At 40.6% G+C, this 28,000-nt stretch overlaps 1 protein-coding gene across 1 annotated transcript; it reads right to left on the bottom strand.

Annotated features, from left to right (window-relative positions):
• LOC109985570 (inactive dipeptidyl peptidase 10) lies at positions 1-27,128 on the bottom strand. Its single transcript, XM_020635960.3, has 25 exons — positions 26,967-27,128; positions 20,732-20,846; positions 17,842-17,937; positions 17,567-17,661; positions 15,620-15,691; positions 11,281-11,333; positions 10,631-10,712; positions 10,024-10,144; positions 9,751-9,905; positions 8,528-8,625; positions 8,245-8,368; positions 7,849-7,890; positions 7,648-7,752; positions 6,772-6,863; positions 5,878-5,925; positions 4,170-4,288; positions 4,012-4,059; positions 3,633-3,731; positions 2,910-2,976; positions 2,583-2,777; positions 2,431-2,485; positions 2,218-2,317; positions 2,050-2,108; positions 1,469-1,541; positions 1-1,379 (listed from the first exon to the last, which is right to left on the bottom strand). Exons 1-25 carry the CDS (start codon positions 27,003-27,005, stop codon positions 1,162-1,164), a joined length of 2,370 nt encoding a protein of 789 aa, XP_020491616.2. The 5' UTR covers positions 27,006-27,128; the 3' UTR covers positions 1-1,161.
• Positions 27,129-28,000: the final 872 nt, after the last annotated feature.

Here is a 28,000-nt window from a genome sequence, read left to right as displayed (position 1 = left end):
TTTGCTGTAAAAACAAGAGGTTCAAACTTTATTGGAAAAAAAAAAGGAGTAGCTGGTTCAGAGTCAAGGGCATATGTTTTCAAATCACCTGCATGCAGTTTACCAGTTTACCAGTTTACCAGTTCAGTTTGGTTGATAGTTTGATGGTCAAACCCACAATCCAATAGCTTTAAGGACTACAGTGGTTCAGCAGTTTGTTCAAGGAGACAATCCAATGCTTCAATACACAAGAAATTATTAAAATGCAGAAATGTATAATAAAAAAACAAAAAAACAAAACAGCCCCATACTTCCAAAATGCAGCACATAGAGAAACAAACATAGATGTCTTTGCGGTCATTCTTGAATCCGAGCTTGTGGTGTCTCAGCTGCATACTCAATCCTAAATCACAGAATGCAAGTTATGGTAATGAAACGAGTGGATAACGTGCACAAAATGCATTTGGCACATTAAGATCCTTATGTCTCATTTGAATTTATTCATTCTAGGAACACACTGAACTAAAGACTTTTACAGCAACATTAAAAAGACAGTGGAAAATGTTCCCAGGAGAGTAACCTTTGACCCAGTTTGCATGTAACGTGAGCGTTATATGGTTTAAATAACTTTGATGAAAGCTGTCCTGATTCAATTTTGTATGACTTGAATCTGCATTATAAAGATTTTATCGTCTTATCTGGATGAATTTGGAAACTTGAGGCATTAAGTTAATTTCTCTTTACATAGCGTCAACATGGATCTCTCTAGTGTGTTCCCAGCTGCTGGTAGATTCTGCACTTCTAACCCTAAAGGGTGATATTTGAAACCTGCTTAACACATAAAATGTAAACTAATCCACATCATGCAGCCATTACGACATGCATGTTTTAAAATCTTTTCAAACATCTGACAGAATCAGAAGCCTTCGTGTCCACATTATCTCAAGTGAATCTTGTGAAACAAACAGAAACTCAAACATACAGCATACTTATAAATAATAAATATGTGCAACAAGGTATACAGTACATCAATCAGTTTTTCCAGAAGTCGTAGGAGGTGATCTGATGTGCTTGGTCCCCACTCCTGTGCTCTTGTGTCTGATAATCCGACCCAAGGTAATGCATAAAATGGCATAGAGTCCAAAATAGAGTCCTTCCAGAAGATGAGAAGGGGCTCAAGGCTCAGTCGTCTTCCTCCTCTTCCTCCTCTACAGGATCTAGAAAGATGCTGTGCTTCAAGCAGGTTTGGAGGTAGTTCACCACAGTCCGTTGGAAGTGCTGGATGCTGCGCGGCTCCCTCAGGATATGGCCCTCGTCTGGGTACAGCTGCAGCGAGTAGTTAGCTTCCACCTTCACCAGTCGGCTCAGGAGCTCCGCGCTGTGCTGGAAGTGTACCCTCGCTACGGCCATACACAGAAACAAGATTAAATAAAATGTAAAACAAAAAAACACAGAAGAATGTTTGGCATAAAACTGAACAAAGCCTCACCATCTGCGGTTCCGTGTAGAATAAGAAAGTTCTCATCCTTCAGTTTGTTAACTTCCTCCAGCAAAGAGGCCGTCTGGAAACAAACACCACCACAGTTTTAGGGCTTTATAAGTTACACCCACCTACCTAAAACCAATGCAGTCGAACACAACAGAACGGAAATAAATTCCACAACATAAACGACTAAATGTTCAGCTTTTTTTTTTTTAATGGTTTGAAAATGTATGGTCATCTTGGAGGCTGTAGATTGTGGTGCAGTTGAATTGAAATGCAATCTACTTCTGTTATTTATTCGTTCCACCCTTATTGATTTAAAAGGGGGTTGACTTAATATAGGAAACACTTCTCATTATAATGTAACATTTTAACTGCAACACAAACTAAAAGTGAACAAATAAATTGAATCAACACCTTTTAAAAAAAACCTCTCATGGAGACATTCTCTTTTGGAGGGCTTTTGTATTGGACCGCGATGGTTTCAGTTAATAAATATGCAAGTGAGTGTATATCCAAAATCTTTAATAGTGTAAAACTTCTTAAACGATGTACAGCAGAAAAGAGCATCAGCTTTAAACCCTCACCGAGTAAGCGTGCTCCTCCTTTGCTGGAAGGCCTAGATATCTCTCTGAGAATGCAGAACCTGTAAAAAGGGGAAAAACATTTACTGAAATACACAAACTATGTCTCAGTCTCATTAATATTCAAAAGGCCTCTGTGTCTGAATAGTTTACGATGTGTTCTCAACTTACTATAAAGCCTGAAGTCAGTTATAGGTGCAACAGCAGCTGTGCATTGAAATAGCTTATGTGTTGCAGCTAACATCTTGAGAGTTAAATACCCCCCAAATGCCTGTAAGGAGAAGCAGAGAAGTGCTTCAACAAAGTATGACAGAGCTATGATGGCTTCAATGGGCAGTAGCTTGCAAACATTTCTACAGAAATAAGCTTTAAAAAAGCTGTAACCTTGCCATACAGGGCCATGCGACGATCATCAATGTAAGAGAGTTGCATCAACAACCTGTGGAAATGTCATAAAGTCTTGTGAGTTCACCAGCCATTTCTCTCACATGACAGTTATATAGCCATACAGTAATTTGGTGCATAACTTTACTGACTCGACAACTCCCAGATAATCTTTAACTCTAAGCGAGCCAAGCTTGCGCGGATCCACAGCGGTGGTCTTCTGTCCACGGCCGACCCCGCTCCTGCCGTCCACCCAGGCCAAGGCCACATTGTGAGTGCTGGAGAGGACCTGAGGCCAGTCCAGGGCAAATTCTTCTGTCACCGACTGACTGCCAGGAACTCCATCCCTGAGCGACAAGACGAACAGGATCAGCGAGAACTGTGACAATTTTTAGGTGTGTGAGAGAAAAAGACAAGGGGCCAGAGATCAGCGGTTGTAAAGCAGGTGACAGCTGTTGTTTAAGGGGGGGGGGGCTTACACAATGATGAGGAGAGGGTGCAGGTTGGCCTCGTAACCCTGAGGTAGAGATAGTTTCAGGTGGACATCTGAGGAATGCAAACAGAGGTCGAGGTTGAGGTCAAAGGGTCGGGTCATCTGTCCAAAGACGCGTTCGGATGAGAACAACTTAAAGCCTCTGACTAAAAAGGTGCATCTGAAACTTCTCTGGCACAGAAAAAAAGGTTAAAAAAAAAAAAGATGGAGGAACATGCAGAAGCACACTCTGAAAGGATACCTGCCTCTAGCCGCCAAGGATGCAAAAGACACACCAGTAATTATTAAAAAGTAGAAATTACTTCTATGGTTGGTAATTAACTATATTTGTCCCTTCCAGGCTGACACGCTCTCAGCTTGTACTTTATTATAACTGCAAGATAACTAAACTGTCATGCTGTATTTTAGTGGCTAAAAAAAGAAGCTATAGCATTTTTTTTTTAAAGAACAGTATTTATTAGCAAGATGCAAATTTTATACAACGCAAGAATTATATTTTGTTTTTAGCATACAATCACTTCTGATGCATTGACCGACCGATTTAAAAACCAGAAAAGAGGAGATACACTTCATATAATTATGCATACAGACACATGAAGATGTGAAAAACTAGATTAACGAGAGGCAACACAAGGATACATCGATTTAAATCTGTATAGAAAGATACATAAATGAATAAATGGCTTAAATATAGCTGCTGTTTTCTTACCATGGTTGTCTGCTGGCAGGGTCCTGAACAGGGTTTCAGGCAGCCTCTTGTCCTCCAGAGCTCGAGATAGAGGGCTGTTATCCTCCAAAACAACATAACCTACAAGAGATGAGACAACAGTGTGTCAACATTTTTTAATCCCGATTGGACATAGCTGCCTAAGTTTTCCTCATCATCTCAGGGGAAAATGCTGTAGCAGTGAGTCACAGATAGAGGGCAGTGTTCGCACGCAGGACAGTAATGCAGTGATGAGCGTACATTCTAGTGTGCTTGAATATACCGCCCTCTGCAGGCTGTCGTTGGCAACTACAGACACCGACGAATGTGTGTGCATGTGTGTGATGAGACCATTAATCAGACAGGCAGGTGTAACACTCACTGGAGGGGTCCTTTGTGCTGTGAACTGTCACTTTAGGGATTCCTGGGCCTGTGGAGTTTTTAACAAGAGAATATTATAACACCAGCTGTCTCTCAGCGTGAAGCCTCCATTTTCCATACATAAGTGTGTGAACGCGCGTGTGTGCGTGTGTGTCTTACCTAAGCAGTAGAGAGTGAAGTATGTTTGATTGGGGCTGAATTCAGCTTTAAAGAAGCGACATCCATCTAACAGGTTGCAGGAGATGCACTGGCGCTGAAACACTCCATCCAGGTCCACGCTTTGAAATAAAAGGAGAGGGTTATTGAACGCCCTATGCTAAGTCTAAAGCACTTTGATATGCTCCAGGAGAGGGTCAATTACTTTGCTTACATATCGGAGAAAGTGTCTTGAGACAAACTATTCCGGCAGTTGACTTTTCTTAAACAAATGGGGTTCAATAAGTGTGGACATAAAAGTCGTTATACAGATCGCTCTGTTAGGCGGTGTGGAGTGCCTCTCTACTCTGCTGCTTACACATTTCATACAGGATTAATCACAGTTAAGTTCAAACGAGCAATCATCCCTCCTCCATAATATTGTGCTATCTCTCTTTAGCCTACAGCGAAGTAAGTTAATAAAAAGATATGAAACCGGCGAGGCTGATGAGGGAGCAGACAAGCGTGTTTATCACAGGGGGGGGAGGCAACATAAATCTCAGTGACTCGGCTCTCTGCAGCAGAGAGGGGCCTCGTCCACTGAGCCAGTTTCTTTGTGTTAGAAATGTGTCAGTTCAGCTCATGTCCTCGAGCGAGAATTCTAACGGCAAGGCCCAGGGTGTGGACATGATCATGGTCAGTCAGTATCAGGTGGATTACAGTGAAATCTTCTAGAGGCGTTCATGCTTACAATGGGGACAAAGATTCCTGTTGAAATTGCTAATCTGATGATTTTGCTGTAATAAACACTTTAGATTGACATTTGAGGTTTGAGCAAAATGTCTCAAAAACTATTAAATGGATTGCAATAATATATGGCTCACACTTTCATATTCCCCTTAGGATTAATTAGAATAGTTTGTTTTTTTCCAATTACTAACTCTACTTATCTTTTTCTTTGTTTTTGTTATTTTTTCTGTATAACTAATGGCACTCCCATCAGACTGGGATGAACTGTGTTCTCTTGTTGACATGCTACAAGGCAAAGCTGAGGCGGTGACGGCACAATGTTATACCTGCTAAGCGTCAGTATGTTTTCTTTTTATTTAATTTTACATACTTTATTAGCCGTTGTGAAAACAATAGCATGCTGATGCTTTTTAACTTTAAGCTCACAGCACTGTTGTGCACCATCTTGTTCAAAGTCATAACAAGACATACTAACATAGCTTCCTGTTAGCATGTCTTGTTCTCACAAAGGCTGTAGGTAGAAATCTCCACTTGCAAAATCTCCAAAATGCAAAAGTCAAAGTTGCAGAAATGCTAAAAATGTGTGCAGATGTCAAGGTCTTAAATGTAGATTTAACTTATTTTATTCAGATCTCCATTAGCCGTGGCCTAAGCCAAAGCTATTCTTCCTGGAGTCCACCAAAACATTGTAAACTGTAGGCTGCAGATATCGTCTTCTCAAATGTAGATCTCTGTTTTGTCAAAAAATTAAAAAGCATTGGTTTCCTGTCGCTGAGAATATACAACCTATTTGGAAAGTCCCCTTAAAATGTTCTTTTAAATGACTGGGATCCGAGGACCCTGATCACATAGAACAATTGGAACATAGAAATGCTCCCACTACATGCTAGCATAGATTAATCCTAACAAAACAGGTTGAGAATAAAAAGGTCCGACAAGGTAGGTTTATAAAATGAGCCTAAAGTTTCACAGGGATGGTTACCTGAAAAGGTGTCTGCTCTGTCTGGATTCTTCTGTGCTCAGGAAATATCTGAGGAAGAGAGGAAAAAAAAAAAAAAAAAACACTGATTCATCGAATAATGTACATTATCCAAGAACTTCAGATAACCCTTTGGTAACGTCACTTCATCATAATTATTCTAGACATCAATTATTCATGACAATACAGACACATTAGCATACTTTAGAAAGGTACAAAATATACATGTGTATATATTATTTAATACATAAATTAGCATCGGTGACGGTGAATTCAAACATTTGAGGATCGGGTAAACATCAAAGCATGAGATGTGTATTATCCACTTCTATATGAGTTCAACTAAAGCATTGTGGGAGAGACTGAGTAGCTTGGAGGCACTGAGCTTTTATCAACCTGTGGGCTTTGGGACTACAAACAACTGACTAGAAGGTGTCAGTGTGATGCTCACGTCTCAGTCAGTAAGTCAATGAGGGGTTTCTCCCCATAAGCAAGATCGAGCCAGATTTAATGTATAATCTGCTTGTTCCGGGGACAGTAATCTTCTTTCTTTTTCATGTTCAAATCTTGAAACCACAAGCATACTCCGGGTCAATTCCAATTTCTTTCGAGCTTTTAAAACGTGGCATGACAAAATGTCCCTTTCAGTCATTTTGAAATAGGCAGTCTTAGTCGTATCATTCACTCAGAGTCTGATTGAGCTGGTGCAGGGATTTGCACTCCAGCTGACAGGTTTAGATCCCAGTTTACAGCCAGAGAAGATCATTTTAATGAGGAGCACTTTTTTCCCCCACTCTGGACGTGAACACTCATTGTAAGGCGCTTCAAGCTGTTAAGGCACTGAACTGTAATTTTTTTTTTTTAAACCCAGCTCCACACACAGTGACTCTCACATACATTTTTCCTGCCTTCTCATCCAGTGCGCACAGCAAGGTGACGTCCCAGCTCCCTGATGTCAAGAAGCGAGGAGGGACGGAGGGGGTGGCGGGCTGTGTTATACATAGAAAGACATAGATGAGGATGGAAGTAGAAGAAAAAAAGAGAGACAGAATAAAAATAGGTGTGGGGATACAGCGAGTGTGTGTCAGAGGATGGAGGAAAGGCAATTAAGATTCATGAAGGTAAAACAAACAGAGGCTGCGATCACTCCAGAGAGAAGTCTTTTTTAATCATAGTTATTTTGATATTGAGATTTAAGTTAGCGAGAAACAACATTATGGTGTTGTTTATAGTATGAATGATGCATCATATCTAATGGTATAAATGAGCCTTCACTATTAAACACTAAGATGTGAGACTTCACTACTCAAAAGCTTTAAAACAAAAGCTCTTTTTGTTGCCAAATGTGTTAAATTTCTTTCATAAAAATGGAGAAAAACAGAAACACTATGTCATTCCCTTCTGTATAAAAATGTTTCTATAACAAAAGCATAAAACATTTTCTAATTGCTCCACTGAGGATGAATAAATCGCTAAACTGAAATGTAACAAGCTAAATTCCCTCAGTAATGTTAAGGGGGTGAACCACCGTTTAAGTATTAATGAGTCACATAACTCTTAAGATAAAAGTGGTGTTTCACTAACTCGGGAGGGAAAACAAATGCAAACAAATTGCTCCAGTAATGACAAGAGGAGGAGGTCTTAAGGGTTTGCACGGCTGAGATCTGTAATCACACCATTTAATGGGACCCCCCACCCACTGTTGAAATGATTATGATTAACTTTGTCAGGAGTTATTCTAGGATGATATGAGGGGAGTAAAAGTTAACTGACCTGGGCTGAGAGACCAGCGATGTGATGAAACTCCCCTCGAGCGCCTTGCTTTGCTGGTAGGATTGTATAAAACACAGAGCTATCTTCTGAAAACAACGGCACCTCCTGTGGAAGAGAAAAGTGAAAAAAAAAAAAAAAAAAAAGGTCAAAAAATACCAGAAACTTATCATGAATAAGAATTGAAACATGAGCTTTACATACCTGCCGCTGGTTTTGCATTATGTCCATGGCCATTTTGTGCTTCTATTGATTGAGAATCACACATTATGGGGGCATGAATTAGTCACTTTCATCATCTTCTTTCACGTTCATCATCAGCAAAAGAAAGTTTTAAAAAAATGGCACTCGATAGGTAACCTCCGTTAAGGGCTTACCAGAAGAGAACAAGCAATAAAATGCTGCAGCACATCTCTGAGAATTCAACTCATGCAGCAAATGACCTTAAATATTAATCCGGCTTGTAGACATCTGAGAGCTTAAAGAAATCAATCCGAACTCCCAACACAGTGTAAAAGGAGCAAAAAAATTCCATTAAAGCTGAATATTGCAGTGCGGGCCGTTTGAATTACTAATGTGGAACGACTGATGACCACTCACCTCGGAGCATGCCCCTGTGGTGGCCTCGCACACGCAGAGCACTGATTGGTTCTGGGCGCGATTCAGCCAACGTACAGCGAGGCGGGTACTGCTGATCCAAGTCACCATGGAGATGTAGCTGTCTCTGAAGAGGCGATGCAGAAAATGATACAAGGGGAACGGGTTGAAAAGTGGGGAGGGGGGTGAAGAGGAGAGAACTTTTGACATGTCTAATCATTTTTGACTGGTGGAGTCTCAAGTCTTCAAGGTTTATACTGATTTGAAATTCACAAAGTTGTTGTACCTGGCCCTGAGGGAGTCAGGAGGAATCATTTCCAGAGTGTGAGCTGGACCATACAGATTTACCACAAATAGACTGACTGATGGGATACTTGAGCCGGCCTGTGAGCAGTAGAGGAAAGGAATGAAATAAAAAATAGACGTGTTAGATGTAAGCTTTTAGACCAACTGGCAGAGAAATTCTGTCAGTCCTCCACACGGGTCCAGACTGATTTATCACAACTATTTGAACCATTGCTTTGAAAACCGGTATGTTCTCATGGTCATACTACATTAATACAAATACCTCTGCGCCTCAGTAGGAGTTCAGCATGACAATATTAAATCCAGAAAGTTGGAGTCAGTGAAAGTCCTTGCAATGACATTACCAGAAAGTGCATATCATTCTAGGTCCTCACAATGATATTAAATATTAAAACCAAACAGCGTTTGAAAGTAAGGGTCCCTAAAATGATAGAAAGAAAAGAAAGTGTGTGACAGTAAAACTTAACTACAGCAAAGGGACAAACATTGATTTTGATCATGTTTCTTAAAGCTGCATGGGCTGTGCTGTCATGGTGTTTCTTATCTTTTTCTTTTTTTATTTATGTTTTTTTTTTTTTTTTTTATGTGGGTCTTGTGCTTTATGTTGTTGTTTGTGGTTTAAATCAATATGCTATTCTCTGTTTACATGTGGATTGTTTGAGTCTGTCGAAGCAGCTAAATGTGAGTCCAAGACAAATGTCCCCAAGAGTGCAAGAAAATGGATCGTGTCCAAGCAACGACCTCCGGCGTTGAAAAGTGAGGCCAATGCAAAAGTGCAAATAGAAAACTGCAGTTGCTCAAGCGTCCGCTTGAGGCTGGCTCCAGGAGAGGTCACACATGCATCGTATCGAACCAACGTGTCTGTGTCTTTTAGAGTCTCGCCAATGACATCAAACCAGAAAGTGTGTGTAAGGAAAAGTCCTCACAATATTACTTACACTAGAAAAGTTGTGTCAGTCAACAAACTCTAATTATACTAAGCCTATAAGTGTGTTAAAGTAGTCCCAGCAGCTATAAGAAAACCAGAAAATGTGTTTGTTAAAATCCTCAAAATACATTTTTTAAGCAGAAAGGTTGTGTCAGTACAGGTCCTCACAATTACATCAAAACCAGGTTGTGTGCGTCCTGCCTGCAAAACCAATGACGGGCCCATTATCCTCAGCTACAACTGATATTAATGTTACATAGTTAATGTTATCCTACCTTTGGGTAGGGGAACGCGACATTGGAGGGGTATAGACGTCCTAAGAAGTGAGGTACTTCCATTACAGGTGTGGCAGAGTTGTTGATGGTGAGGTACGCAAGCCGGGCCCCGTCCATAGACCACCAGTGAGCAGCGTATGTCAACAGCACTTCCTCTGTAAAGACAGTGTCGGTTATGTATGTCACAGTTGGAGCTTACACCTGTTTTCATGATGTTTTTTCACCCCGTCACAAATATGAAAAACGTCTGGGGTGTCTGGAATTGGATCCTACCTTCATAAGTCCAGTCAGAGAGCCCGTTCACCACACTCTGCTCTTGGTCTGTGGTTGTGAGACGCAGAGGTTTGCTGGTCACACTCGGCTGGTAGTAGATATCTCCGTCAAACACATAGGCCTGGCAGGAGCGGCACAGACAGACAATGCCAATCCATTATCAAACAGTGCATTTGCAGGCTTCAACACTGGCCGCCTGACTCGAACATCGGACGCCGTCCAAGGCTGAATTAATCATCGGCCAACACACACATACACACCAAGTGAGAGCCAATACATCTTTACCATCCAATTAATGTGCTGCAGATGAGCGCCGACATAGCAGCAAGAACCAATTACATTACAGTGAAGGTAGATGAATTAAATTATGATTGTAAAGCAACCCCATCATAGCAACACGGGCACTGCAATAACCTCGATGCTGGAGTTCATCTCATAATGACAAAGACATGATACCACTGATGTTATCATTACTGGAGTTATCTTACACGAAGGCTCCATTCATACAAGAACTGAGCTGCAGAAGCGTTTCTTATCAGATTGAGGGGAATAGTTGATGCGGACGACGTCGCATTGATAAAGGTAAATCAGTTAGAGCCTGGCTTACCAGCTGGTTTCCCTGAGGACCCCAGGAGGCGTATTGTAGAGCTGCCTTGTCTTTCTCCAGAGGGTTAAGCTCCAGCAGATCCCTGGAACACACACAAACACTCAGACATAAGCCCTCCATTACGAGCGAGTGTCCTGTTTAAAGCCCTCTGAGGTCCGTCCATGCCTCGGCCTTGAGCTTCGCTTGCAAGAGATACTGTACTGTAAGGACAAAAGAGCAAGATGCATGGAGGGAAAGCGAAACAAAGAACAAAGTTTGTTCATGCAAGAGTGCAACATTTCTTATTCCTAATTTTATCAGCGCTCCCCCCCCCCCCCCATCAGGACAGGCAAACATTTCCCTCAAAGGCAAACTCAGGCAACGATCAACACTGCAGGTCCCCTAGAAGTCCTTTTCATACCCGTTTCTTCAGAAGTTCCAGGAATCCACTGACATAATACTGTCTACAACTCACAGTACAGTTCAGACCCTTACATTTGGATAATGGACCCTGGTGAGCACACTGACGAATGAATGCACGTCTGACAGAAACATGACGAGTCTGATTCGACGAGACACACTCTGGTTTTCTTTCAGTCCACGGGTCTGCTTGCATCGGTAACGCTCATGCCCAGTGCAGCCCATGCATTAGCATTCACGATTCCACCTACCCATTAGCCACATCATGGATAGCATAGGAGGCTGTGAAGGACTGAGAGAACACCTGAAAGAGGTAGAGGATAACATGCAACACAGGTGTGCCGCACTTAGATAACAACACACACATATTTCAGTGCTCACACAAATGTTTAAAGAAAAGAAAATACAAACTAAACAAAGAATTGGAGGAAGGAAGTTCAAGTCCACTATAAAATTATGCAATATGCAACAGGAAGGTTTTTTTAAACATTCTTTTATGTTGACTGAAATAGAGATTTTTGTCACATTTCCTTCCTGATATAGATTCCAATTCCTAGACTCAAGAATGTGCAGATACTGAAAACCATTTTTGTAGGTTCTGGCTCAGAAAATGAAGAATTCATTACCTTAAAACATGCATGGCAAGGCTTGAATTAGCTGCAGCTCAGCGCTCGGCCCGCCAGAGATGGTCAAAGGTTGCTTATTTTCAACAAGACCCTACTCTATTTTTTTGGTTTCATGAATTTAAATTGTCTTCATTTAAAAAAAACAGCCCCAAAAATGTCTGATTGAAAAACTGTTGCCATCTTTTCTATCTTTGACAAAACCCTGCGAACATGTAAAAAATATTCCCTATTTTTTTCTTTTTGTGTTGCACTTTTCATATTTTTGTTTTGGTATCAGATTGAAGCATCGATTGGTGTACTTTCTAATACCTAACGCTACATTTTAGGAAGTATTGGACTTATTTCCTATGCTCGTATCTGAATTGAAACAACTTCATTTTTAAATCACTGCACAGAGTCCCAAAAAAGATATTCTTTCGCCTGAAGGAGCATTCGGTTTATCAGTATAAGCATTTATTTTCAAAAGACTGTTTTTAATAATGCTTTACTTGCACTGAAAAAGTCACGGCTAATACCCTTAATATATTTGAGTCATTAAACCTCTTGCAGTCATTTCATCCACATTACATCATTATTATGATCATATTTGAAAACAGACATTTTGATCCCTTAGGAACCCTTTAAGACTGCGAAAAAGAAAAGACATGACATGTGAAAGAGCAGTGCAGAAGCTAAGAGCGACATTCTTATTAAATAGCATCATTAAAGCTAATAACCTTCCCACTGGATCCTTTGTGCTGGGAACTGTGTCGCAACCCTGACACAAGCATCTGCGGCTTAAAGATTAATTAAATTAACATGCTGAAGAGGACTGAGCAACCAGAATCAATGTCAGTGTGGTCGTGTGTGTGTGAGCGTTAACTGTAATTGATCACAGCATTACCTGATGACTTCCAGGTAATATATTTTTCCATTCTTTTTTTTTTTTTTTCTCTCAAGCAAAAAGGTTGGAAGTAGGCTATTTTCCCCCTGACCTCTGAAAGCCGGAGTCTCCTGGAAAACAAGTCCCTAAAGAAATTAAATGTCACATCCTCTATACAGCACACTTAGCAGTGAAATTGGATTTCTCCTCTGTGTTGTTTGTCTGTTGTCAGAAAACGCATGGATGGAGTGACGCGAGGGTGAAGCCGAGGAAATAGAGGAGAGAAAATAAATCCTCAGGCTATCTAAATGAAATTGAAAACTGATTGCGGTGTAAAGTCTGAGCATGAGGGGCCAACAGGGTGTGTACAGGAAAAGAGCTGTAACGAGCGAAATAACTGCAGGAAGAGGAAGGGATGGATTGGTCCGATAGTTAAGGGGGAAAAGTGAGGCTGGGAAAATAGAGAGAAAAGAAACAAAGACAGGAAGAGAGAAAAAAGGATGCAGGGAGGGCAGAGGCTGACGGCCAGAGTTGACAGGTAGTCGACACATAGCCGATCATGAGTTAAAGGGAGTATCACTCTTTGAGACCAAGGGGGGCAGCAAGGGCCTGAGAAGTATGTTCAATCAGCTGTTCATGATTTGTAAAGGACGTCATAGAGCCTGCTCGTGATTTAACATTATGAAGCTGGCGGCAGAGGCTGTGCGTTATTGTGCGTCCGTGTGATAAACAGACACAGAGAGTGAGGGCATCTGTCTTGGAGCAGCAGAGTGAATTTTAATGTGACTGCCAGTAACATATCATAAATCTTCCAGGTCGCTCTGCTCCTCGCCCTCCCACTCCCACGTTCCCTTTACTACCCACCCCCTCCCCAATCCATGTTGCCAAAACGTGGAGGGGGGGGGGGGCATGTATGGATTAAACAGTCACAAGACGCACTAACAAAGGAAATGTAAAGAGATTACAACACCCTTTGCATGAGCTCTGATATTGATATTGAAGGTACACTGCAAGATAGCACAATACAGAGATAATAGAATCCTTCCTTTTCCGTATTCCTGAGCCGCCCCTCAATGCATTGCCTTTGATAGCAGCACCCAGCATCAGCATTTACTGCAGAGTGTAGACCCGACTCCCTTGTCACTTTATTTGTCTCTAAACTGCACCGTCTCGGCAGTTTTTTACTCCGTTTGCCTCTGCTCATCAATCTTAGAAGCCTCCATCCACTCAAAAGTATTTCACCATCATTCTTTTTTTTTCTTCTTTTTTTTAAAGCATGTGGGTCTCCTCTCTCACACAAACCTGCTTAATGCAAACAGGCTTTGGGGAAAGACATTCCCCCATAGGAAATCTGCTTTCTCTTGTTCCGATGTGGCCAAATCCCTAACTTGATTCTGTATACCCTCTTATCAAAATCCATTTATTCTCACCCACCAGGCACAAAAAATGTCCCTAAAGCCCGCAGAGCTAATACAAGATCCAGAGAAGCCTTTTAACTTTCTACTCACAGCCCTGCTCATCCTTTTCTTTAAACTGCAGCTTTCCCCTTCCAACATCTCTGTCATTCTTTGAAAACCACTCTGATTGATTTCACACTGGGCATTGTACCTAAGGGCAGATGGTGCATAACCTATTTTTCTCTCCTTCCCCACCAATCGCAAGTTGCTTTCCCCCCACTGCTCTCTCTGTTTTTTCCTCCATCGTTCTCTGCCACTCTCAGCAGCGTGCGGCTCCTCTTCCAAAACAGAAAAGCTGGTGCCTGGCGCAAACTGCTTCAGTCAGCACAAATCCCCCCAGAGATAGACAGAAGAAAGTGAGTGAGCGCGAGGAAGCTGAGGCGGGAGATAGAAGAAGGGAGATTGGAAAGAAGGGAAGGAATGGAGGAATGGCCTTCTTGCATGCCAAACCGTATAGCTGACACACATGTGCATTTCTAAACAAACAAATGATTCCAGGTGGCGAGCTAACTGTCTCTGATTTCCTCGAGTGTGAATACACACTGAGCATACAGATTAGTTCAGACAATTCCTGCTGACATCAAAGGAAGTATGCTAATGACATGGCATCAAGCAACACACAAACTGAGCAAAGATCTGAGCCACTTCTCTATGGAGATCTATGAAAACTGATTGAACGTATGTTAACTGCTCAATAATTCATTTACAAGGGATGCTCTGTGTTTGTGGTGAGCTAACACCGCAACAGGCTCATTCGTTCCCCCCCCTACACACACACGTTATATGATTCACAGTCATTAGAGCAAAGGCAGATCTCGAAGGGAAACCCAGAGAGATAGAAAAGACTCGGAGGGTAGGAGAGCAGCAAAATCTGCTTTCATATTCTTAATAAAATGTTTGGGAAATGTGCTGAGAGGGTTTTCATTTCCTCCTAATTCTGTTTTCTATCCCTCACAGATTACTTGCATATTACACAACTTGCCTGCCCTTTGAGGAACAACTCAACTCTTTATTAATGGTGTAGGTATTTACAGAGTGCGACTGCAGATACAAGGGGGTGAGCGACTGGAGGCAATGGACTATGTTGTGTTAAAGCAAAGTGAGTAAAAGATCTGTTTTCTGTCTACGCCGTCGCTTATCTGAAAACCACCTGCGATTGTGATTCTCGTCAGCTTCTCATTACAATTCGCAGCTGAAGAAGCAGGGTGATTTCATTACTGCAGCTCCAACTTTAGCCCCCATCTCATTGATATCTCCCCTTCCCCCTAGAGAACCATTTCACACTGATCACTCGGTCTAAGCTTTCCTCAACCCCCTGCACCTTCAGCCATCCGCCAGTTTAAATATTCAACTCCCCATATGTTATCCCAGTCATTTGGCGGGCGGTGTTCTGGAGCTAAAGCCTGCTGCAGTAGTGCAGAATCAGCACACCGCTTTTCCTCAACCTTTCTCTCAGGCTCTGATTAAGATGCATGTCGCCATTGTTTCGCAGCAACTATTGGTCTGCCAGACATGTGGAAATAGGTGAGCTCATCTTTGATATTTGCAGATAATGTATGGTCCTGTGTGTTTTCCTAAGGAAAAAAAGCTTGACAGTCATTTCTGTAATCAATTGGAGTCAACTTGGTATTAAGAGACAACTTACCGGTTGAATATTATACGCCAAGAGGACAAACCTCTTGTCAGCAGAGACTTGGAATTTAGTAGACGTCAGGTCCTGGAGGAGAAAAGGGAACAATTCATTTTACATCACCAGCAACTTCAGTTTGTTGTCAAGGCATAATACCTGTATGTCTTTCGTTGTAACTTTTTGGGGCTCTAGGAGTTCCTCAGGGCTCAATCCTGGGCCCAGACTAGGTTTGTCATGATAACAAAATTGTAATTTTCAATATGATACTAGCAAAAAAATTGCATTATATTGTTACCAGGACAACAAATATAGAGGTCCTTGGAACCCAATTCAGGGTAATTTCTTGTTTTTAATTAACATTAATTGCAAGAAATAAATTGGCAGTTTGTTATTGTTTTGAAACACAGGGTATAAAAACGTATCAATGTATTGAAAATATACAACCTTATGTTGCACAGGCTTATTCTGTCTTTTTATGATCCCTGTCTGAAGTTTGCCTGTGTCTCTTTTGATTGCTATGCTGATCTCTCCAGCTTTTTGGATTACTGAAGGTGGGAAACTTACACATCTCACCATTTTATATCATTGACTTAAAAGTGCGAAAGTTAGTTTTGATGCAATGCAAAAAAAAAAACCTAAAATGTACATATAATAAATGTTTAAGTTGATATGGTGAACTTCTGGATCAAGTATAGATGTTGAGCAACATTATCATTCATTTCAAGTCGTGTTCTTTCTCATCTTGGGAATGAATGAAATATTCATTCTCTTTGATCTTTGTATTGATCCTCAATCTACTCCTGAAGAAAATATCTGGTTTTCACAAACTCTCCTTCCAGGACTTTTTCTCTTTGCTTCAGTCGAAAACAACACTTCCAGAGAATTGTGAGTGAACCAAACAGTTGCAGGCCTGATAGTACAGCAACGGTCTGAATAGTCCTTCCACATTCCTCTTTATCATCATATCTTCACTATTGTATTGCATGTTTTTCTCACTTCAGCCGAGAAACCCGAGACAGACTAGATTAGGTTACAAAAGATGCTGAATCATACAAAATAAACCCTGACGCTGTTGTAATATTAACTCAACACTGGATTCAGGTACTTTCTCTGGCTTGCTCTAAAAAGTATAGTTAATTAAAAATCCCCATGTTTACTTATTATAAGCCTTACACAAATCAGCTTAACCCTATACTATAAAGTGGTTGATCCCATGAAGGCCCTCAGGTCATTACAACGTCATTAGATTGGGCTTCTGGTTGTGCCTTGTAAAATCCTATCAGGGAAAAGAGCCAAAACTGAAACCTGTTAAAGCTCAAATGTATTTCAATAAAGATGTTTTTTTTCAATATTATTTTCCTGTCTTTGTTTGATATATTTCTAGAGTTGCTTTTATTTCATGTTAGCTGTGAAGAGCTGTGTTATTTGGCTTTTGAAAATGTTTTCCTCACTGTACATTTTGATTCTGTTTGACACTAAATTTGAAAACGTTTCTGGGCAATGCATTTTTTCTTGGAACTCCTGTGTGTGTGTTTGTATCCAAACAAGAAAATGTATTTTTTCTGGAATTAGTAACAGCAGCAAAAAAAAAGAACAAACCACTTCACTGAGACTGGTTTTCAACCTGACAACAAAATCCTGCTTTAAGCTCCTCGGTGATGACCCACATAAGTCTGTCAGTGTCGTGCAGAGGCGGTGTTCAACATGATACCCATGCCTGGGAGATTCTCTTTGAAGGCACATGCTGAGGGCTCACAGAGCAGCCAGATTGGGGCGAAATGAGCCAATACTGTCACTCTGCCAGATCTTTTTTTGTCTCAGCTGTATGATGTGGAACAGTGGGACTCTACAGCTTCTCTCTGGCTCAATGTGGAAGCATCACTCTCTATAGGCCAGTCAATCTATCCAGCTGTCTATGAATATAAGCCAATCAATACTGAAATCTGTGCTGCTGTAACTCACCAGGGAGCTGTTGTCCAGCAGAGTCGTGGTGAGGTTGCTGTTGAGGCTGAATGAGAGGATGTGTCCTTCTCTGGTTTGAAGAGCCACTTCGTTTTCTGACAAAGTTAGGACAGGTGAGAGAAAAGTTTCCTCTGTTATTGAAGAGGTGATTTAAAGCGACAGAGGCAGAGGTCGCTCCTGCTTGCAAACCAGCGGTACTCTCCGTTTCAGTCAGGATCATTCAAATGGTTTTAAACTGTCAGGATCAATTTGCTAGTGAGAACAGGGATCCTTACCGTTCAACCACGCTACAGAGGGGTCATGAACTTTGAACTCTTCACGCTCCAGATCCTCCATGGTGAGTTGGGAACGGAGCAACAAGAGGGATTCATCTTCAGAGGCAAAGAGACACAGAGATAATTACATGATCAAATAGGGTGTCTTGTTTACAGAAAGCAAAACGTGAGTATGTTTGATCCTGACATCTATTTCACCTTTGGTCTTACATTTATTCATTTTTGTGTCAGACTTCAAATGTTTTAAACATTTGAAATGTCTGAGTAATACTTTCCCACATTACACTTCCATTTGAATAGCGTGCTCCACACTTTGAGAAATAAGCTCATTTATGTTTTGGAGAAACTCTTTTACTTTTTATCAGTACATGAAATACAAGAATACAGGCAGCAAATGAGGCCAACATATAAATACCAACAACTGCAATTCCTGTAAAGGCCTTCATTCCCAAAAGATCTCATGTAAAAATTAAATACTTAACAGCATAACTAAACTTTTATAGACTTGTAAAATATGATTTAATCTCTAAAGCTTATTATCCAATTCATGACTACTTACTTAGACTAAATACTCTTGTAACTCACCAGTTTAAATTACATTAAGGCTTAAAGTCATGCATAATTTAAAGGTATGGTTACTTTAAGTGACAGGCAGTTTCTGTTAGCCTTCTGCTAGGCTCCCATGAGCTTATTTTATTGGAGCCAAAGGACTTAATATTTCTGACATCTAAAGAACTAATCATGCAAATATGGGAAAGGTTTTAGGTGTTGTGGTTAACTGAACTTGATAAACGGTAAATGGACTTGAGCTTGTATGGTGTTTTTCTCGTCTTCTGACTACTCAAAGGGCTTTTCACATTGCAGGTCACGCCTACCGATCCACGCACAGATTGCAGAGGATGCTATTCAGAAGAAACTAATCCAATTCATACTCATTCATACTGTACGCTGCCGACGAAGCAGCGGGAGCAAATTGGGTTTAAATGTCAAGTGTCTTTTTAAATGTACGAACAGGCAGTCCAGACAGTCACCTCTCAGTTTGTTTCTGTGGAAAATTCAGTTATTTGTATTTATTTAAAATTGTGTTTATATCTTAGAACTGATTAGCATGTAATCTGTGTCTGCTATCACAGCCCCTAATTCCCATCTTAGCTAGGTAACTATCTAATTACTTTGCTAATGATTAAGCCTTGAGCATAACTTAACATTTGTTCTCATTTTATTTTTGTGGAAAATTCAAAATCCATTTCTATTTTCATTTATATATCAGCAGCACATTTATATCACCGCTAACGTATAGGCCTAATCTTTGAACACATCTGGATAATTTAGCATTCTCTGACAACTCCCTCCTCTTCAACAGCACTCCAAGGTGTGATGGCCTAGTGGTTAGGTTGTGCCCATGTGTGTAGGCTAAAGTCCTCCAGTGGGCTGTTAAAATCTGACCTGCTGACTCCTTTCCTGCACGTCATTCCCCGCTTTCTCTCCCGGATACATAAAATATCCACTGTCCTATAAAATAAAGTTAAAAGCCCTGTAAAAATGAATCGAACAGCACTCTACAATCCAGCCGTCGAGGTCCTGGTGGCTAGTTCCACTTACAGCAAAGAACAGCCAGCTTTGTCCTAATGTGTGGAAGTGAAAACAGCTAGCCTCGCTCTGCCTCCCTTTTTAAAAACATTACATTTAATTAGTTTAATATAAAAAAAAAACCTCAGAAGTGTTAAAACAGAATTAACCGTTTAATGGAGGGGGGGGGGGGGTTATCTCCGAGAGCTTTTTTATGGCTGGCAGCAGTTTTTTTTCCTTATTGTTGCCTGGCAACTGCTCAAAGTCTTGAAATACACGGAGATATTATGCAAGGTTAAATTGTCATTTGTACACTGCAGTTAGAAGGGACAAGACAGAACAGCACATACCTTATTAATTAGAGACTTTCAGAGATGTTTGTAGAAGAATTTTGTCATTTTTTATAGAATATTTACAGTTTTTGTGCCAAGTTAAACTAACAAGATGATGTCTGTATACATTAGTACACGACAGACATTAAAATAGTGTTCTCAATATCCACCTAATAGTAAACATTTGATTTTTATTTCCCTCATTTAGGACCTACTATTTTAACACAGCTGGATAAAATGCTGTTATAATGTCCGACTAGTGTTTTCCATAATGAAAACAAGAAAATTAATTTCAAAGAGCTGCCTTATTGATCTGCAACTGAACGTTTAAATTCTGATTTAAAACGATTAAATTCATTTAGACGATTAAATGAAAATCCAGAGGTACATCGGGCCATATTGAACTCTAGAACTCCTACTTGATAACCTGTTACCTAACATAAATAACAGCAAATGTTAGCATTAAGAAACTTCCTTACATTGCTTTAATCTAGGAATTTGCTTTTCTTTTCTATTGTTCTGTATAAAATAACAAACTAACCTCAGCTGAAAAATGATAAAATATGTTGTTTTTTTGACACTAGAACTGATTTTTGATTACCCACTAGCTCGTATAGAAAATAAAAATGTTTGCTTTCCTTGCTTGCATAGCCTTTAAATAGGAATTAGCTCCTTTACTATTGTATGGTGTAAAACTAATAAACTCTTTATGTTAGCGTTTAGTAATTTCCCTGCTAACAGTGTGCTAAGCAAGGGCACATGGGTTTTGATGGGTTTTTTTGATAATGGTGAAATTAAAATGTTTGATCAGACTCCACATGTATCTGCCTTAAACTCTAAAATGCAGAAGTACAACATTTCCCCTGCATTTGAGCTTCCCACCTTGAGTGTGATGTCAGAGGGAAATGGCTGCTGTGTGAGTAGGCCTATGGTAGAGTATAACCTCTGTCTACTTGGATGATTTTTCTTTTTGTGACAGCTCTTCTCACCGGGTGTGAGGAGGACGACGGACAGTATGACGAGGGACATGACGGCTATGATCACCACCATGGCGATTCCTATGCCCTTCCAGTTCCGCGGAGGACCATCTGAACTTCCCAGGTCCTGTTGTGACAAGAACACATACACACACACACACACACACACACACACACACAGAATGATGAATGCCAGCACAGCTGAGGAGGAGGAAGAAGACATTAGTGCTGCATCATTTCCAGAGTTTTTTTCCCCAACAGGCATATTAGTACAGTAAGCGTCGGGGGGATATGAAATCAGTCTTCAGCATTGCAGACACCTCGCTGAATTACACACCAATTTTCCGTATGAGAACTGCATAAAATTGTTGCATATATGAGACTTTAATTGAAGCAGCAATTTTTGGCCACAACATAAATTTTCTTGTGTTTTGCTTCATTTCACCTGCGACAGGTCTGATGGGCCGAGTTGTTTGCAAAAACGGAGGGGGGAGGGGGAAGGAGGAAGTTGTACTTAGTGTGCGCCATCGAAAAAAATCTGCCTTCTATGTCTGCTTTGGTGGTTGAGTATTTACTCAACAGCTCTTGATTAAGTTGTTAACATGTCAATCAAACTAAAGAGAAGTGGATGGAGCTGTTTATCTACACAATAGGGGTGTGAATTCAGGGTAACTCGCAATACTATACAACACTTGGCACAGAATAACAATATTATCACAGTACAGCGATTTTGCAATAATCTATATAATGAAAAAAAATCATACATCATGATTTTATATCCTTTCTGAGCAACAGAAAGGATATAAAATAGCCCTAAAAATGTCAGTTGCAGGATAATTTACTGCAATTCAGATTCACCTCTTATCACTCTTCATCCTTCACTACTTTTCCCCGCAGTATCTGGCTGTCCTTTTTATTCTTTTACACTGCTGTCAACTTCTTCTCAGGCTAATTAATTCACTTCCATCCATGTTACCCTTATTCATGTCTTAAGGGCCACCATGAAGAGTCACGAAGTAGTGATGCATTGAGTAAAATTGCCATAGAAATCAGTTTAGAGCGTTGTATTTTCGTTGTCCTAAAATGTCGATATTTGGCACCGGAGCTTTGATAATTAAACACACGAGTCAGGACGACAGCATATTGCTGTATTTATATTTTGTCCCACCCCTACTAGAGTTAATTGAAACTTCAGTTGAAAAAGAAGCCAAAACAAAACACAAAAGTTGAGGCTTGTGTTGGTGCATTTCCTCCCTATGCAGTCAGGGGGAACTGATGGAATGAGCCTGGCATCGGTATCAGTCACAAATAAACACAATCGCATGCTGTCCCCAGGCCGCTCTCCACTCCCTCATAATGAGCGCCTGGCACTGCTGGAACCACATGGCCGCTGGAGTGTGAGAGTTTAATCACAGAGCAGCTATAAAAACTGAGCCTTCATTATGGCGGCCCAAACAATCGGCCTAAACCTTTACAGCTTCACCTGCCCTCATCACATTAATCCAGGCTGTTGGGAGCCAGGCAGCAGAAGGAGGACATCAACAGATTGCCGCTCTTCCGCACTCCCTCGGTGACACCAGCTGCCCCTGAGTCTGCAATTGGCTACACTAGCCTTCAATATGCTCACCTAACAATTTTTCTCCACACGTCTACCCTTTTCCCTTCTTTTTCCTGGCAAACGGTAGATGAGAGTGCTGATAAAAGACAATGTGCTTACATAACTGGAGTCAAAATGTCTTGAAAACCTATTTCAGTTAAGTGAATTCTGCAGGAACTTAAAGAGTAAAGGTCAATGCAGTTGAACTAGAAGCTGCAGGGGCGTCTCCTTATGAATAAAAACACCTTGGTACATATTAGAGAATTCATTTCAGATGTTTTCACCTCTTATTGCAAGGTTTTCTTTTGTACCCCAGATGAATGAAAAACACACAAAGTCTGCTGTACCTCGGTTGGTTGCCAGCACTCAAACTCCTGCCAAGGTCTCATCTTTAATAGATCTCCTTGGCTGTAGCATCACAACATGTTCAAATTAAACCCACTACCAGTTGCACCTGCAGGGTCGACTTTTAAGTGATGTTTGAACTCTCAGTGCAGGCCAGAGCCGGGGGGATTGATGTCCAAGATTTTACCGGCCGTTCCCACTCTCTGTGTTATCTCATTCTGCTGCCCTTTTGGCACACAGTATCTCAGTGAATCACCATTATCCCTCCGTCAAACAAGGAAGCTACAGCAGTCTATGAAGGCTTTAGTCGATACTGAATCATACTGCATATTCAGCACTTTCTGTTTGCCTTGACTGTTTGAATATGAAACACTGAGAACTGAATCTCCTTCACATAACAAACAGGGTAGATGTTGAATAAAATTGCAATCAATGAATTATAATAAATACATATCCTTAAACAAATTATAAAGAATTGCATCTTGATTCCAAGACCTCATTCAAGAAAGGTACCACAATTTAATTCTTCCACTTGACTAATTCCACCACACAGTATTCATTTCCAACTCCCTCTTGTGACTACTGTGTGATGTGAGAGCTGAAACATTATCCAAATGGAGTGCACAGCTCCTGTCATTCCCCCGAGCCCAGACTTAAGACCACATTTCCAATTAAAGTCATTGTTAAGACAAACTGGGAGAATCCCACATTCCGGCATGATAAGGAGTTTTGTCATACTTGCAAATGAGGCACAGATGCACTGAGCTGAATCCCCAGAGAGATCATTGGCGATGCTGAGAGCGCCAACTGGCTGCTGGACACAATGCATGAGGGAATCTTAATGCAGCACAAACTGCTGGCACAGGTGAACAGACGACAAGCACCGCTGTATGACGGACCAGTCTAGTTTCAGTCCGAAAGCTGATGGACAAGAAAATACATCTCAGAGGCAGTTTTTTTTTCTTCTGCTGAACCAGATCAAAAAATGAATCACACATAGAGCTGTGAAGTGGGCCATCTATTTTATTCAGCCTGCGTAATCCCACGGGAGTTGGTGTGGAAGCCTAGATGAGGTGTCAGTCAAACACCAAAGGGGACGAGAATGCAAATCAAAAGGTCTTTATGTTTATGGAAAGCTCTCTTGAAGGAATCCCCATGAGAGGACTTTTTTTTTTTTGGTTGAGCAGAACTGCATTAGAGTAGAGAGAGCTGTTTTAGTTTGCCAGCCGAGCTTTGGGATGTTCACTCAACCAAATGAAAGAATCAATAAGGTCGTACAGTTGTACAAGGTCCAGGGGGAAACAATTAATAGAGGTAATACAGGCCTAAAGGAGACATTAAGATAGAGTCCTTTTTTTTATGCAAAGTATGACACCTCCATAAGGAATGTTGACACCTATATCCTGACCTATCTCCTTAAAATCAGACTGGTTTATCCTTTTTCTCAAAGCACTACACACACACACAAAATCAACCGGCTCGAATTATATTGATTGAGTTTGCCTGCTAAAAAAAAAAAGCGAGCCACACCGAACACAATTACTCAATCTGCACAGCATGCAACACAACTGGGCTGCGCAGAATCCAGGCGGTGCTAAGAATTCATAAATTAGACTCTGGAGACCTCCTTAGCTCCATCTTCTGTGTCTTTGAGGCATGCAGAATCTGACAATAAATTACACGCAGAGGAATAAGGGAACCAGTGCAGGCAGTTTGGGGGATTCTCCAATTTGCATACCCCCTAAAACTCCTCCTTTAACACCATGTTATGATGTTTATTACGCAGATGACATTGACAGAGGGGCATCAATAAAATAAGCACCAGCATTAAAAGATGGGGATCTATTGGCAGACACATATTCAATGTAGCCTATATGCTCCTGATCTTAATGATTCACTGTAATTGCTCACAAGGGAAAGCTGTAGATTAGCAAGTAACCCACATGCGTATTACCCTGTCAATATCTCTCACTGCCTCATTTCAAATGAAGGTCATCATTAAGGCAGAATGTAACTGAAGAGTGGTTGTAATAAATGGTTCATCACATGCCGTAGTAATGAGATACTACAGCTTGATATTGATTCATATCGAAGCTTTCATTTCTCACATTCAGGGGAATTTCTTTGCTCCCACTCACTGCGCCACCATTCCTCTCTTTGAGTGTATAATCTTACAAAAAAAAAAAAAAAAAAAAAGCAGTAGGTGGTATGGACACCATGTGGGACTCGCTGGGCACAATTTTTGCCCTCGAGGTTTTTGCCAGACAATGCAGACGCACAAGCCTTTTTGTGAAATGAAAGTGCTGCTGCTTTAGCGTCCACCACTGCGAGGTTATCCCACTGTCTTATTCCTTTCATGACCCTGTTGTGCATAGCGAAATAACTGTAAAAAAAAAAAAAAAAAAGGGGTTCTCTATCTCGGCGAGTCCAGCCACTCACAAAAGTGACCGAGTTCCTGCCTGAGGAAAACAGCAGCATCAGTAAAACATATGTGGGGGAGCTGCAGGTGGCATGGTATATAAACAGTAAAATATGCAATACAGCATGCCATTTTTCACAAGCCGGAGACTATACTCTACAGGAATACTCCCGCAGCAGCTCACAATACGCTCATGGCAAACAAGAATGTACTCTGTCATATTGGCACTTAATCAGTGTTGAAAATGCATGTTAAAACAATAATGCCTTTGAAGAAAACTAATTAAATCACTGCTATTTTCTTCCCTAATGCAGGGGATTAACTGAACCAGAACCAAAGCATTATGTTTTCCTGCCATGAAATTGCTTTCTTATACAAAGAGCAGTTTCCAAAGTCATTGATTTCTGCTCTAATACACCAAATAGTGTGTCACCCAAACATATGACCTGATTGAAATCAAAACGATCGCCCCCCCCCCCCCCACATGTGAAAATATGTAACACAGCTCTGCCTCATAAATAGCATTTCAGTGTAAAAGATATTGATTAGAGACCGTGGCATGAAATGTTGCGACATTTGCAAGTAATGGATCGTCTGTGCGCCCCGCAGCCTTGTGTGGCCCTCTCAAGGAGACAATAATGCTGCAGGATTATCACACAAGACTTTCAGTCAGGGTTCATTGAAATTCAATCACTTGAACATGAGAGTGAAGAAAATCCAGGTTTGTGCTGAACATCTAATGTACCAAATTAGACACAATCTGACAAATAATCTAAGTGCTCCTGTAGTCTTTCAAATGCTTTCTCCACCAGGGGACAGCTGTGTACTAATGATCTCATGATTGAAGCGCTTTCACAAGAACAGCGACAGCTTGATAAGACTGTTAATTACTGGACTTGGCAAGGGATGAAATTGTTGCTCTGCACTGTAGTGAAACAGAAGCAGCCCATTATAATGACTGGACAAGTGATGCAGCATGAGAAAGTTTTATCCAAAAGAAGAAGCATCTTAGTTCTGTTGATTGCATGAAATGGCAGCATGAAAACAGTATGATTATTAATCTGCAAATGCAATCATTCATCTCCATCATTTATATTACATGTATACATTGATTGCTACCAGAACTGTAGACTTTAATCAGTTAAATGCACTCTTATGTAAAGAATATTCTGTAAAATCCACAGACTAATACATGAAATCTGCTTTTTAGGATCAAAAGTTGCATCTAAAATGCAAATGACTGTCTTCAATTAACCACAAAAAAAGGCAGATGTGCATGTTAAATCGGAAAGGAAATTGTGCATTAACATTACTTTACAAAGCATTCATGATATTTCATCCAACGCAAAGTATCCCATGATCAGTGTGTTAATGGTGTGAGCAAAATAAAAGGGATATAGTCTTTCTTCATTGTCAACACACCTACACAGCAGCCAGAGGGATTATCAATCACTCAGTGCAGGTTGTAGGTCTGTGCACCAGTGACACTGAGTGATGATACATTTTACATACGAATATTTGTTTGCAGGTGTAATGCAACGAAAGTCTGCATGGGACAGAAAAACAAATGGAGTGGGGAGAGAGGCGCTGGACGTCGAGTTACCACACCAGCTGCCCTGCACCGCAGTGCACAGAGTCCAGCAGGAGAATAATATTGACTGAGGGGTAAAAAAAAAAAAAAAAAAAGTCTGAATGGGCCAAATGGTTAAAACGCAAATCGATACCGCTCGCATTGTGGAGATGCATGAGGAATCCCCCCCCCCCCCCCACACTACACATCAGTGGACCCAGTGAATCCCCCCTCAAAAAACTGCACGCACACTTTAACACACACTCAAAGCACTAAATGGGGATTAAACACGAAAAAGAAAAAGACCCGCACATACCAGCTCCGTGGTCATGTTTTGTTGAGTTGTGGCAATCATTGTAATCCTCGAGAAGCCGCTGCCTCTTCTGTAGCCTCAAACCCCGCCGAGCAGCTGCACTGTCTTCTTGCGGAGCTTTTCTGCATGCTCTGCTTCTCGCAAGTTTGTGCTCCCCACCGGTCGCTCTCTCTCTCTCTCTCTCTCTCTCTCTCTCTCACTCTCACTCACACACACACACACACACACACACACACACACACACACACACACACACACGGACTGTTCACTAATCCTTCTATTTTCAATCTGCTGTTGGATTATTGATTGGCTCAGAGATTCAGCATGACAGAAGGTTGGGTTTGTTGATATAGAAGGCGACTTCAGATGTTTAAACATTCTCAGACACTCAAAGTGGATTCATTATAAATAATCAGAACAATTAGAACAGATGAACCACTAAATTCAGACAGAATAATGAAGTGCTGATTGATTGCTTGAATCTTAACCTGTCCCCACTAATAATATTAGAAAACATATAACAGGCTAATAATAGTAATGTTAATAGTAGGCTAATGGTTTTTTTGTTTTTTTTTACAAAACAAAAAGACAACCATCCAGTCAAAAATATATTATGAAAATTGTAAACATACAGCTGTTTCTGTAGAAAGCTACCAGCTTTACCATCAAAAATCACCATAAAACTCATTTATTCAGTCTGGCTTTTATATAGTGCTTTATATCAATTCAAATCTTAACATTACTGTATTGTCTTTTTTATCCTACGACAATTTAAAATATTTTCCTCTTGTGTATTTATTTTAATATCTTGTTGCTTTTATGTGTCGTATTTTATTTTATTTTTATACATATTTTTTTAATTCTTATTTGTGTGCATTAGTCTCTCAATGATAGTATATATATATATATATATATATATATATATATATTATAAACTACTTTTTGTCAATAACTTTTCTGCACTCTTGTTAAGCACTTTGAACTGCGATTTAATTTGTCTGAAATGTGCTGTATAAATAAAGTTTGATTGATTGATT

The sequence above is a fragment of the Labrus bergylta genome, chromosome 12, assembly GCF_963930695.1.
Source record: "Labrus bergylta chromosome 12, fLabBer1.1, whole genome shotgun sequence".
In the NCBI taxonomy this organism is placed as follows: Eukaryota; Metazoa; Chordata; class Actinopteri; order Labriformes; family Labridae; genus Labrus; species Labrus bergylta.
This window is presented reverse-complemented; position numbering and strand designations above follow the sequence as displayed.